We start from the raw sequence: 13,219 nt of genomic DNA on the forward strand, positions 1-13,219 counted from the left end.
AATGACTATGATGTGACTACGTTGGGGAGTCACGCAAGATATTTTGGCGTGATAAAATGGGCTAGTTTCTGAAAATTTAGGTTTCGACGAGTTATTATTAAAATGTTAGTTTTAAAAAGACTAAAATAAAAAAAAGTCTCAGCGAGACGACATGACTCCAGTCGTCGATCGATAAATCTTTTTACTACTTAGCACCAGTACTCTGCTAGTATTTATTACCTCGGCCATTGAGAAGTTAACTGTCACAACCTTGTTCCCCCGAGAGAATTTTTTTTAGAACTCATCTCTCCCATCCCATGACCTACGCCGCTCTCTGCTGCCGCGGGTCACAGCCATCCTCACACCTTATGCCGCTCGTGCCCCCTCGTATCGCTGTCATGCTAATACCGTCGCCCCTATAAAGATGAACATTGCCCTCTTCTTTCTCCCTCTGTATCGCACCATCTTTCTCACCTCCACTGACTCCCTCACTCCTTCTCCGAGCACCGCCGATGCCACCACACCAAAGCCTACCGCTGATGAGCTCCACCACCCTTCTCCTCTTCCTCTCTTCCCCAAACGAGAGCCTCAAAATCAATAAATCCGGCCTCATACCTTAGCCTCGCCACGAGCTGTCTCCATCATGGTGTAGATCTGACCATCCTCGCCCCGTTTTGTTGGTCACCGGAGCTTCTCCCGCCCTAATTCGACGCCGGCCCTCGCCCTCACTCTCGCCGGCTAGATCCGCCCTTGCCCGGGCCAGATCCGACCGCCGCTGCCTTACCTGTCACTTGTCGGAGCCAGCCACCACTCTCCGTCGCTGATGCGCCATCATTCGTCGCCCCCATTGCTTCTCTCCCTCTGCCTCTCCCTCTCCCTCTCTCTGTTCGGTCCGCTCGAGCCGACCACCTCTCCCTCTCCCTTATCCTCTCTCCCCCTCGCTGACAGGTGGGCCCGCCCCTTTAGCCCTGAGCTGAGCCGCCTGGTCGAGCCCAACCCAGCCCCGAGCTGAGCCGAGCCCTGTCCTGAGGCGAACCGCTTTGAGCCGAGTTGGGGAATATTCTAAGAATATTCTTTTTCCTTTCTCTGATTTTTCTCTTTAGACAAAACTTCTAAAGTCCGTTTCTCCTCCGTCCTAACTCCGTTTTTGACGATTTTTTCACCGATATTCATCTAAATTCGAGATATACCCAATCATGTAAATTTCATAATTTTTGTAATTTAATTAGTTTTTAATATATGGAAGTGTATACAAGGGCTTTCTTCGGCACACCAACGTAGCTATAAAGAAGTTGAATCCTGAAAGTATACAGTCACAGTCGCAGTTCAATCAAGAGGTTGAATTCTCGGTTTCGTATAAACTGAATTGACGTTTCGTTCGTTCAAATAAATTACTGCCTGGCAGACAGTTAAATTTCTTTCTTGATGCTTCTTGACAGGTGGAGATTCTCAGCAAGGTGCGACATCCAAACCTTGTTACTCTTATAGGAGTGTGCAAGGATGCTCAAGCCCTTGTCTATGAATACATGCCCAATGGAAGTTTGGATGATCGCCTGGCTTGCAAAGATTACTCCAAGCCTCTTAATTGGCAGTTGCGTACCCGTATCGCTTCTAACGTTTGCTCTGCACTCATCTTCCTCCATTCTAATAAGCCCCATAGCATTGTTCACAGTGACCTGAAAGCATCTAACATTCTTCTCGATGGAAATAATGTAGCTAAGCTCAGTGGTTTTGGTGTATGCCAAATGTTAACTGATGAGTTTAAGGCCACAACCACTCTATATCGCCATACCCACCCAAAGAGTTCTTTTGTGTACATTGATCCTGAATACCTTATCTCTGGTGATCTGACACCCCTATCTGATGTATGTTCTTTTGGCATCGTACTCCTGCACCTCTTGACCGGAAGATCAGGATTTGGTCAATAGAAAGAAGTGCAACAGGCGGTTGGAAAAGGTTGTTTGCAAGCAATATTGGATTCATCTGCCGGGGAATGGCCTGCTATGTATGCCGAGCAGTTGGCTCAGGTAGGTTCGAGATGTTGTGAAATAAGAAGGAAAAATCGTCCTGACCTGCAAACAGAGGTTTGGACTGTACTTGAACCAATGTTGAAGTCTGCTTCAGTGATGTTCATTGTCATTTAAATCAGTATCAGAAGACCTTGGTGGTGTGCCATCCTACTTCATCTGTCCAACACTGCAGGTGACCTATACATTTTACTTAGTGAATATCATTTCCTTCTCGCGATTCCCTCGTCATTTTTTGGTGATTTCCATATTACAATATGGAAAGATGTACATTTCTCTTTTTTTCCCCGTAAAACATTTGGAGCGTAACATTTGATTACCCATAAATTCCTCTTGAACTTTTCTTTTCCATTTTTTATTCGCAGTCGTTTAGAAAAAATCAGTTGAATTCTTGCATAGACAAAGTTTGTGATTTCAGTATTGTTTCACTTTTGCATTTATGCGTTGCAGGATGTCATGAGGGACCCACTAATTGCTGCAGATGGGTTTACCTATGAAGCGGAGGCTATAAGGGAATGGCTGCACAGTGGCCACTGTACATCACCCTTGGCAAACCTTGAGCTACGCCACCGTGATCTTTTGCCAAACCATGCCCTCCGTTCTGCAATTCAAGAATGGCTGCAGACAAATACGGAATAACACGCCTGCCTTCTCACCATGGAACTTTGAACGGAGGATTGTTGTTCTTAACTCCTTGTGCCGAAGATGAGTTTCTGTGCTACATACAGCAGGTTAATAGGCACTATGACAAGAACAAACAAATACAAGAAACCAGACACTTTCTGTGTCTTCTAAAAGACAGACTAGAGCCATACACACGTCTATGCTTTTTTAGTAATACTTGTATGTAAAATGTAATAAACGTGGAGCCAACTGTGATTCATCAGTGGCATGCTTATCTGAATTTTGATCTTTCATAATGTCACCTTTTACAGCCATATATATTATTAATGTTGAAATGTGGGCATGTTGTAACTTATAACCATTCCGAATATATCTATCATTTCACATTGACATCAGTCTGATCTGAAAGTTTGGAAAATGAAAAGGTTCAATAGTACCTGAGGTAATCATAATGACCTTCTATCAGTATGCTTTATGCTTGCTTATTCTGTCCACTTGGCAGAACGTCATAGAGATAGATAAAAGATCTTCCTTTGAAAGGCGTGTCCAATGCCCAGGTTTGTCAAAGTCTCGTCCTTGTGCAAATCACAGAAAATTTCGTCAGGCACGAGATCACTGTCTCAAACGATTGACCAAACCTGCCATCAGTATCAATCTACTTAGAAACATGCAAAAGGAATTGTGCGTGACGAAAGCAACTGAGATATTCTGGAGTCAGTAATCAGGAAGAAGTCGTGGTGCGTTGCATTTGCAGTCTATCTATCTCATGACATACGGAGCCTGAGTTCTTGCAAGATGGCATATCTGTACTTTCCAACATATCAGGACTAGAGTCATGTGCAGTCTCTTCTGCAAGTGTGCATCCATCAATGTCTCCAATGGAGCTCCCAATGCACAGAAGTTTCGGCCTCAATCTTCACGTACTCCAGCTCAAAGGATAATGCCGGTATATGCTCTTCAGTCCGTGTTAATAAAATTCGGAGGAGATGTCTTGATGTTCATCACTATATTGACAGCTTGAGAGCAAGAATGCTGTGAAAGGCACCTCCCAAGAAAGAACAAGGTCCAAATGTCCAATTGTCATTCACCAGTGCTCTGGAATTCAAAGCTATCCTGGACTATTCTTCTGCAATTTGAAAGCAACCGTTGGATGCTGTGCAGAGCTGCCTTGCCGGCCAGGTAGGTGCGATAGTCACCACCTAATTGAACGACTTCATTGCTAAGCATCAAAAGTCAGTCGTCAAGGACAGGCATGTACTGCAGCTTCTTGGATTATTGCTGTAGAAATTTGGTGCAGAACTCACAGGCCGTAGCTGAAACACCAGGGCTTCCAACCGATTTCCAAACGATGTAGATATTTCGCAGCTAGCACTTTCTTTTTCATAAATGAGCAGAACGCCATGAAGCACATTTTTATGCAAATCATAGACAACGATGAAAGTACTAAAAAAAAAAGACTACCAAAACAGAATACCACAAACTGTTATTAGTGCGGTCCATTTTAATTTGAAACGGCTACTGAAAATGTTTTCTAGATTGAATAGAGACTTTTCTCATCGGATTATAATTGGGCCCCGCAGCCAGATACTGACCTGACGCGCTCAATGATCCCGTATATTATACCATCACAAGGAGACCAAATCCAAGGCCACGCTTCCAGCATCTTCCATTTGTCCCTCCTCTGAACTGACACTTATTAGTCCTAGGAATAAAAGGCACAAAAGGTAGGAGGGTGACGCTGATAACAATACCATGCGGTTGATGTAAAGTGGTGCAGCACAAAAAGGTAATTTTACTTTCAGAGATACTTCACCCTCCCTTGTTCAGGCCATGCTAATTCTTGATTTTTGATGTCACATGTAGGGAGCACGAAAGATGGATGAGGAAGAGGTTCATATCGCAGTCGGGAAGAACACTAGAAAGGAGAAGGCTAAGATACTATGGGCTGCTGCGAATTTCCCAAGGGCCACCATAGTCCTTGTCCATGTTCACTGGCCCTCCAAGTGGATGCCCTTCAACTGTAAGATCTTTACGATTCTTCAGACAATCGTTTCCATCCTTTGTATGGCTCCAAATATCACCCATATACCTGCAATTGATTCTACTATTTTTCTACTGTCTTGAATAGAAATTAATATGCCATCCAATACTACGAAGGATTACAAAATAGTTGATTTAAGAAGATAATTGATATCCATCTTAGCTTCTAAAACTCCTGACTTTGTGAGTAGAAGGACTGCCTAAGTAGTAAGTAACGATTTCAAATTCACAAAAGTACAAAACAGCTGCAGCAGGTGTTAAAATGGTGTACAAGACTACAATACAATGGCTATGCTCTGTGAACATAAATATTGACAGGCTACAGGTTACTCTTATTAATAATTTTTCTTCTATCCAACAACTGTAGTGGGTGGCAAAGTGTTATACAAGTTTGCTAATGAAAAGGAGAAGGAAATACATAGAGGTAGAGAAACGGAAGCGATGGTCAAGATGTTATCACAGTACAAAAGTTTTTGTGGTGCAAGAAAGGTAATGCTAATTTATCCTTACATTTTAGTTTGGATTCATAGGAGTCAGAGTATAGCAGTATTTATTTAAGCATTCTACTCATCTGATATTCAGAAACTTGATACTTTTTCCTTGGGACCTTCTGATTTCTCCATGACAAGTTGGTATGCTAATACTAGTATATAAGCATGTTAGTGACCCTTATTCCTACAAGGGAAAAAAACTAGCTGCACCTGTAAACACAGGAAATTCGTCTTTGATATTGTAGTTGAACCCCATTTGCAATTGTAAAAGAACCGATACTACCAGTACCATAAAGTGAATATTTTTTTCTCAAATACGTAGGAGAACTGTGTATCTTTGTATTAAGAAGAGGAAATACATTGAGTCTTATACAACGACCCGGTAGGGTCTGTTATAGCATCAAGCGATAGAAAAACACGCACACTCTATTACATGGTTTCATGGACTGAAGGATCAGGCAAGGGCGCCTGTTAGAAAACAGAGCCCCAACGTCGAAGCCTAGCTAAAGCGGCGGAGAGCTTCGTCGCTCCGGCGGCACACCAACGCTCGGCGTCTCCCCAGATGAGGGCCAGTAAGCCGTCGGAAGATAGGCGCCGTCCGTTGAAGATGATGTCATTGCGCAGAAGCCAAATGCGCCAGCAAGACAGCAGAATGAGCGAGTCTAGTCCCCCGCGACATTCCTCGTGTGCGCGCGCCCGAACGTCGAACCACCAGTCAAGGAAGAAGATATCATCCACCGGAGCGTGAACCCTCATAACCCGCCACCACACTTCGCGTGCCACAGAGCAATGCAAAAACAAGTGATGGACCATCTCCGGGAGTTGCAGACAAAATGAGCATGCATCATTTTGTTGAAGCCCATGGTGTCTCCTCCGAGCGGTCCAAAGGCGGTCATGGAGGATTAGCCAGGCAAAGAATTTAACCTTCGCTGGCGCCCAAACCTTCCAAAGTAATCTTGCACCAGCGAAACGAGGCGAACCTTGGAACATAAGGCGATAGGCAGACCTCGCCGTGTACTCTCCGGAAGGAGACCTCCTCCAGATCACGCGATCGTGCCTGTCTCCAAGATGGACGGACTCCAGCCTGGCCCATAGGTGCAAGAATTGAGTGAGCGCGGCGACGGTGAGCGGTCTAGTGATGTCGCGCACCCAAGCGCGATTGAGTAGGGCGTCCTTCACCGTTCTGGATGTTTGGCGTGAGGGTGTGATGCAACCGAAGAGGTCCAGTGCCAAAAGACATATAGAACTTCCATGGAGCCACTCATCCGTCCAGAAGAATGTTAATTCCCCATTGTCGACCTCAATAAAAGTTGAAGCATCAAAAAGGGCGACGACATCACGTTTGTGATTCAAGGGGAGGTTTGCCCATGGTCGAGAAGGGTACGAGTGCTGCCACTAGAGCCAACGAATATGCAAAACAATGCTGGACAACCGAAGGTCCTGAATCCCTAACCCACCGTAAACAAGTGGCAGTCACACACGTTCCCAAGCCAGCGCACAATGACCGCTGGTCATCTCTTTGTTGCTAGCCTATAAGTAGGCCTTCCTCAGCTTATTGATTTCCTTGATGACCCAAGGAGGGACCGGAATGGAGATGATCATGTGCAGAGGGGATGATGACAAAACTGTTTTAATCAAAGTTGCACGGCCAGCTTTAGAGATTAGCCTGGCCTACCATGTCGGCAGCTTAGTGGAGAGCTTGTCAACAAGGGGTTGGAGATGATGTCTGCGCAAGCGACCGATCATCAGAGGCACTCCCAAGTATTGGATTGGAAAAGCAGCAAGCTGACACGGGAGGTTCTCACTAATAACACTGAGATCATGGTCGTCGCAGCAAATAGGGACGGCCGCACATTTGTCCAAGTTAGTTCTCAGCCCAGAGACATCACCAAAGAATTGCAAGACATGCAGATGCGCTCGGATGTCTCGCACATTTGGTGAGATGAAGATCACGGCGGTGTCGGCATAAATGGAACAACGGTGGCAGATAGTAGTGTGTCCAACACCATGACGAAAAGGAACGGAGACAAGGAGTCCCCTTGACGCAGCCCACGTGCGTGGTAGAAGGGCGGCCCCGAAACAGAGTTTAGGAGAACACGTGTGGACGAGGAGCCCAGAATTGCCTCAATCCAGGAACACCATCGAGGACCAAAGCCCCACGCCCGCAAAACCTCCAACAAGAAGGGCCAGCTCATGGAGTCAAATTCTTTAGTGATGTCGAGCTTGAACAAAACTTTATGCCTTTGGTTTTCTTGAACAACCTCACCATGGAGTGAACCAATTTGAAGTTGTCATGAATGGATCGGCTGGTGATAAACGCACTCTGGCTATTGTTGATCATAGAGCTAAGCCGTGGAGCGAGACGAAGGGCCAAAGCTTTTGTGATCAATTTGCCAACGCTGTGAATAAGGCTGATAGGACGGAAGTCCGATGCCGAGGTGGCCCCTTCCATCTTCGGCAAGAGCGTGATGAGAGCACAGTTGAGCCAGCGGAGTCCCCTACGATCACTGATGCCGAATGCAGAAATTGCAAGAGTGACGTCATACTTGATGACCTGCCAGGCCACGCGGTAGAACTCCATCGTAAAGCCATCGGGGCCTGACGCCTTGTTAAGCGGCATACACTTGATTGCCCCCAAAATCTCCTCCTCGCTGAATGGAGTGTCGAGCGTCTGCAAGTCGAGAGGGTCGATGCCAAGGGCAGATAGGTCCGTGGAGTGCAGCCTCGAAGGATTAGTGCCAAAAATGGAGGAGAAATGGTCTAGCAGCGCCTTCTCCATATCACTGTGGGTAAAGACCGGTCCTTCCGGAGTTGCCAAGGAGGAGATTGTGTTCTTGCCACCCGGAAACTAGCGAAGGAGTGGAAGAGTCTGTAATTGGCATCCCCCTCTCATAGCCAGGCTATCCTGGAGCTACTGTGCACAATGGAGCGCTCAAGGGAGGCAAGGCATAGACACTGAAGCTTGAGGTGCTTACACAACTCAGCTTCTGCGGTTGAGAGAACCCTACTCTCCTGTGCGGCGTCGAAACGACCAACAAGCTCGTGTGCCATGAGGCAAAGTGAATATTTTATTTAACTGATACTAATTGTTAATAAGCAAACAAACCATGTGGAGAGAGGGATCAGATTAATATTACAATAAGCTCCTGAAACTAAGGATAACAAGATAGCTATTTGGCAGAGAACATGTTTTGTAAACAGGTATATTTTCCTGCAGGTTAGCGCGCATTACCTTACACATGATGACACTGTTGCCGGTGTTGTGAATCTGATAAAGAAGCTCAAAATTAAGAGAATCGTCATCGGTTCAAGGTCCGAACTGAATCTACATATCAACATATTCATAAAACCAATACTCCTATCTTAGCATCTTTGGCCATATGCTACTGTATGTACAATCTGTACACAGATAAAATTAATACTCCTATCTTAGCATGTAAAACTAAACCAAGATATGCAGGAGCATGTCTTGGCAAGCGGTAGTTCGCCAATGCTCTCAGGTGTGGGTGGTGCTCAATGGCAAACACGTCTCCACTAGGTATAGTTGAGATATCCTACTAGGCCAATGACTGCAGATGACCTACTTTCAGTAACATCTGGATCAAATCTCAAAATGACTTGATGGATATAATCATTATAAAATGCAGCAATGATCATCTGAAGCACACTGGAAGCATTGGATATGGAGGGAGCTCAGATATTTTAGCATCTATACATGAGCTAGGTGACGAATCTGATGGCTACACAACACCACCAAGTGACTTTGTAAGTAAATTTTTCCATTGAAGAATTGCCACCATACAAACAATAACAATTTTCTACTGACCAGTCTATGACCATAGTTAAAAGTCAGTCCTAAACTCCTGGTGTACGGTCAATTTGATTTATTCCAGGTAGATGAAATCACGAATGAGGAGGAGGTGATTGAAATGGATGATTCTGATCAGTTAGTAACGGTATAATTTCCTGTGTCTTTTAGGACAACTTTTCGAATATGTGCATTCAAAATCTCTTCTTTTAGAAATAAATCGTATTTAAGTTCACTGTCTAGTTAAGTAAGTTTGAGAGGCCCTAATTCATATCTACTAGTTTATCCTGAAAGGTGTATGTGTTTATGAACTGAGGTAATAATAATAATCCACCGTGTTAATTTTGATTTATGAAAGCTGCAGTTTGTACAGATACAACAGTTTGATTGCTTACTTCTTCCGTGATGTGCAGGAAGCTGAAACATTGACTGAAGAAAGAACAGAGGAATCCACCACTTATGAGGAGGTGGAAATATTTGCTGAAGAGGGTGCTGATCGATCTGATGAGATACAAAGTTTCAGAAATATTACTGAAAAGGCTGAAAAAATCATGGTAAAAGTCAGACGTTACAATCGTCATCATATCCTACTCCTTCTGAAACAGGCCTTAGCTAACCATAGACACGGAAACTTAGCAAGATAATGGTTTCAACTTGTGATAGTGAACATTTCTTCAAAGAAAAAATGGTTCTTTTTGTAAGAATAATATTTTTGAAGAATAAAAGAAAAATGATACTGATGAAGGTAAGTTGAAAACATCAAGAGACAGATTCAGGAAAAATGAAATAAAACATATGTCATAACAACATTACAGTATTGAATCTCCTGATTGCATGTAGTAACTTCGGATGTTCAGCACTCCATATTGCTTCTGGACAGGCAAAAATAGACAAACTCCAAAAGAAACTGAAAGAGCTGCAAGGAGAGGGCCATAATCATGAAGAAAGCAGCTTGTTACCAAGACAAATGGCTGCTTCACTGAAGAAGAAGACCTTATCACAACCAAGACACCCAGATCTGCAAATTCCGGAGCACATTGCACAATTCTCAATGCCGCAGATTCTGAAAGCGACCGATAACTTCCACTCAAGAAATCTCATAGGAGAAGGAGGTTATGGACTAGTGTATAAAGGAAAACTAGGTGGCATGCCGATGGCTATCAAGTTGTTGAGGCCTCATGGTAGACAAGGTTTCCTAGAGTATCAGCAGGAGGTAACTCTAAATCTGTCTGGTCTTTGCTTTTTCGCATGGAAAAAAAGTATGCACAGAGCATAGCTTCGCACACCTAAAGGCATTCTAATTCAGATGACAATCTCATAGCAACATATTAATAAGCACTACATGAAAAAAAAAACATAGATAACATGTGATAACAGTTTCCTAAGTATCAGTAGGAGGTAACTCTAAATCTGTTTTGGGTGATGAGTCTGCACTCAGTCATCCAAAAGACGTCACTGATGATTAGTCATAAGTGACAGGTAAGAACATGTTATTAATAAGGTCATAGGTGACGGATCATAACTGTGACCCGTCATCTATTAGCGTATTTCCGCTTATTACAAAGTTAGAGTGAAAGGATGTAGATCGACAATACAACAGGTCAAGTGCTATGTGAGGTACTCATGTTACCGAATAGATTCATATCATCTGCGCTCATAGCAAACCTAATATTTTTCAATTCTTCAGCGAACCAACCAAATGTGGAATAAACGATTCGCCACTGAACGGAATCCGCCGGGTGCCATATCATTGTGTCATTCTTATAACCCTCTTTATGATAACGCACCAATTGAGCCTCCTTTCTGTTGGCAAACAGACATTTTAGATGAGAAATTACAGAAAAATACCATATCACCTTCTTAGGAGACCCTTTACCTTTCTTGTCTCCATTCATTCCTTAGAGAGTAAGAAGATGCAAGTATTCATTCCTTAGAGAGTAAGAAGATGCAAGTGCTGTTATTTGAACAATCCTAGCATTTCTGAGGTATCTCTATTTCTGCATATTTCAATACCATGTCCATGTGTAGTCACTCATCCTGCCTAACAAACAACTTGTAAAAGTGTTAACACATCTACCTTACTACTTACTAGTTGGAGAAACAAACACAAACAGCTTGTTAAATACCCCAGATCGACGTGGAAGTGCATGGCAAATGGCATACCGTAGCCGGCCGGAGGAAGCAAGTTAACAATGTGTTTGGAATAATTCGGATGTGCAGGTGGTGGTGCTGAGCAGACTGGAGCACCCGCACATCGTGAGGCTCATCGGCGTGTGCCCGGAGTCGTGCAGCCTCGTGTACGAGCACCTCCCCAACGGCACGCTCCTGGACAGGCTCTCCAAGGGACTCCTGTGGAAGGACCGCGTCAGGATCCTCGCCGAGCAGCGTTCAGCACTGGCGTACCTCCACTCCAGCCGTCCCCACGCCATCATCCACGCCGACCTGAAGATGACCAACATCCTCCTCGACGCGGGCAATGTGAGCCGCCTCGGGGACTTCGGGACAGCACGGGTGGTGCACGTGAAGCCGCTGGAGGAGGAGACCATCCGCCGGCGCACGAACCCGATGGGCACGACGGGGTACATGGACCCCGTCTTCTTCATCACCGGCGAGCTCACCACGGAGTCGGACGTGTACGCCTTCGGCGTGGTGATCCTGCGGCTGCTCACGGGGCTGCTCGACCTCAACATCGCCGAGCAGGTGCGTGAGGCGGTCAAGATGGACGCCGTGCACAGCGTGCTGGACGCGTCCGCAGGGGCCTGGCCGGAGGTGCAGGCCGAGCGCCTGCTCAAGCTGGCGCTGAGGTGCTGCAGCCTGGAGAGGAAGCGGCGGCCGGCAATCACGTGCGACGCCGAGTGGAGACCGCTCGATATCCTAAGGGCCATGAACACGCCAGCTAATAAATCCCGGAAATGGAATTCCCTTGCGAGCTGAATTGCGAGTTCAGATTCTACGAGCATGCACGTCTAGTCTAGTATATATCTTGCTGCAAATGCCAACAAATATATTGCTAGTAACTCTCTTGTGACTATATATATATCAATAATGTGCATTAGAATATATATAGAATATAGGAGCATAGTAGAAACTCCGGATGGAATGTAACCAGAATAGACTTGGATCGTGTTATTCCTGGATCGCTCATGGCACAAATTTTGGCACGATCAAAAGCACGATACAGCATGAAATATTAGATTGGGTCAATACTGCACGAACACGAGGATCATGTCTTGCATAGGATCTTTGCACGGTGGGTGTGTCAGTACGGCACGATGACTTAGGTCGTGCATATGTCGGCACGGCACGAAAAGGGCACGACACAATCTATATGACTATTTTTCCATACTTATCCTCTAATCTCTCTGATACAAAATATGAGACACTAAGAAAGGTGCATGAGTATGAGAGACACAAGTGTAAAATGATAAGAGATAAATATATAAGCATTGTTAGATGATATAAAGTATATGTGAGTATTAGAGACACAAGTGTGAGCATGAGAGACATAAGTATGAAATAAAAAGAGATAAATATATAAGCATTATTGGACTACATGAAACAGAGTCGTGCCTAGGCTGGCATGACACGACAACTGCACGGTGTGCCAAAGACCGTGCTTAGACTTTCTTAGAGTCAACTCATGCCAGCACGATATTATAGACTGATCATGTCTAATAAGTATAACACGACATGACACGAGACACAACGGGTCGAGGCGTGCCGAGTCCCAGCACTAAACCAGAACATGCAAATGCCCAGCACTAAACCAGAACATGCACATGCTAGATAGTTAAACCAGAACATGGCATTGCTGAGAGATGGTGACGCTAATAACAGATTGTTTCATTCCTTCGCCAAATTTTGCATGTGCAAGAACACAATCACTCTCTGTCTACGGCAGATGGTCCTATCTCCTCTCTCTCAGCCATGGAGGAGACGTTGTACTCTCATTTCAATGCTATTCTTGGGCAAGCCCATAATAGGGACCTCTCCATTGATCTGCATGCAATTCGTATCTCTCCATTGGATCTGCACTCGCTTGACGCGCCTTTCACTGAATATGAGATCATGACAGCCATCAGAAGCATGCCTCTCAATAAGGCCTCGGGGCTCGATGGTTACACGACTAAGTTCTACCATGCTGCATGGCCGGTCATTGGAAATGATGTCTTGCTCGCCATCTACGTTTTCAACATCGATGACCGACGGGGTCTCAATCGCCTCAACAATGCCCTCATCACATTAGCGCA

At 44.9% G+C, this 13,219-nt stretch overlaps 1 protein-coding gene and 1 pseudogene across 13 annotated transcripts; both read left to right on the forward strand.

Moving 5' to 3' along the window:
• The first annotated feature begins 296 nt into the window (after nt 1-296).
• On the forward strand, nt 297-2,768 carry LOC133897073 (U-box domain-containing protein 70-like; annotated as a pseudogene).
• Nucleotides 2,769-4,257: 1,489 nt separating this feature from the next.
• Nucleotides 4,258-12,161, forward strand: LOC133897483 (U-box domain-containing protein 33-like). Of its 13 annotated transcripts, none has more exons than XM_062338216.1 (10): nt 4,259-4,416; nt 4,494-4,650; nt 5,038-5,159; nt 8,379-8,473; nt 8,622-8,699; nt 8,809-8,926; nt 9,055-9,117; nt 9,383-9,523; nt 9,850-10,182; nt 11,190-12,161. In XM_062338216.1, the coding sequence occupies exons 2-10, from the start codon at nt 4,506-4,508 to the stop codon at nt 11,901-11,903; spliced, it is 1,809 nt and encodes a 602-aa protein (XP_062194200.1). In that variant the 5' UTR covers nt 4,259-4,416; nt 4,494-4,505; the 3' UTR covers nt 11,904-12,161. The 13 variants fall into 13 exon arrangements, with proteins under 13 accessions (XP_062194210.1, XP_062194203.1, XP_062194200.1 ...); XM_062338218.1 differs by having other exon boundaries at nt 4,267-4,416; nt 4,506-4,650; XM_062338226.1 differs by lacking the exon at nt 9,850-10,182 and having other exon boundaries at nt 4,258-4,416.
• Nucleotides 12,162-13,219: the final 1,058 nt, after the last annotated feature.

Source organism: Phragmites australis, chromosome 17, assembly GCF_958298935.1.
Source record: "Phragmites australis chromosome 17, lpPhrAust1.1, whole genome shotgun sequence".
Classification (NCBI taxonomy): Eukaryota; Viridiplantae; Streptophyta; class Magnoliopsida; order Poales; family Poaceae; genus Phragmites; species Phragmites australis.

What these genes read in the sequence shown, in the direction of transcription:
- LOC133897483 (XM_062338216.1), top strand. Translation starts at nt 4,506, where the DNA reads ATGGATGAGGAAGAGGTTCATATCGCAGTCGGGAAGAACACTAGAAAG. An exon ending in GTTTTTGTGGTGCAAGAAAG is followed by an intron (nt 5,160 to 8,378) that starts GTAATGCTAATT and finishes ATTTTCCTGCAG; the next exon opens with GTTAGCGCGCATTACCTTAC. An exon ending in GGCAAACACGTCTCCACTAG is followed by an intron (nt 8,700 to 8,808) that starts GTATAGTTGAGA and finishes TATAAAATGCAG; the next exon opens with CAATGATCATCTGAAGCACA.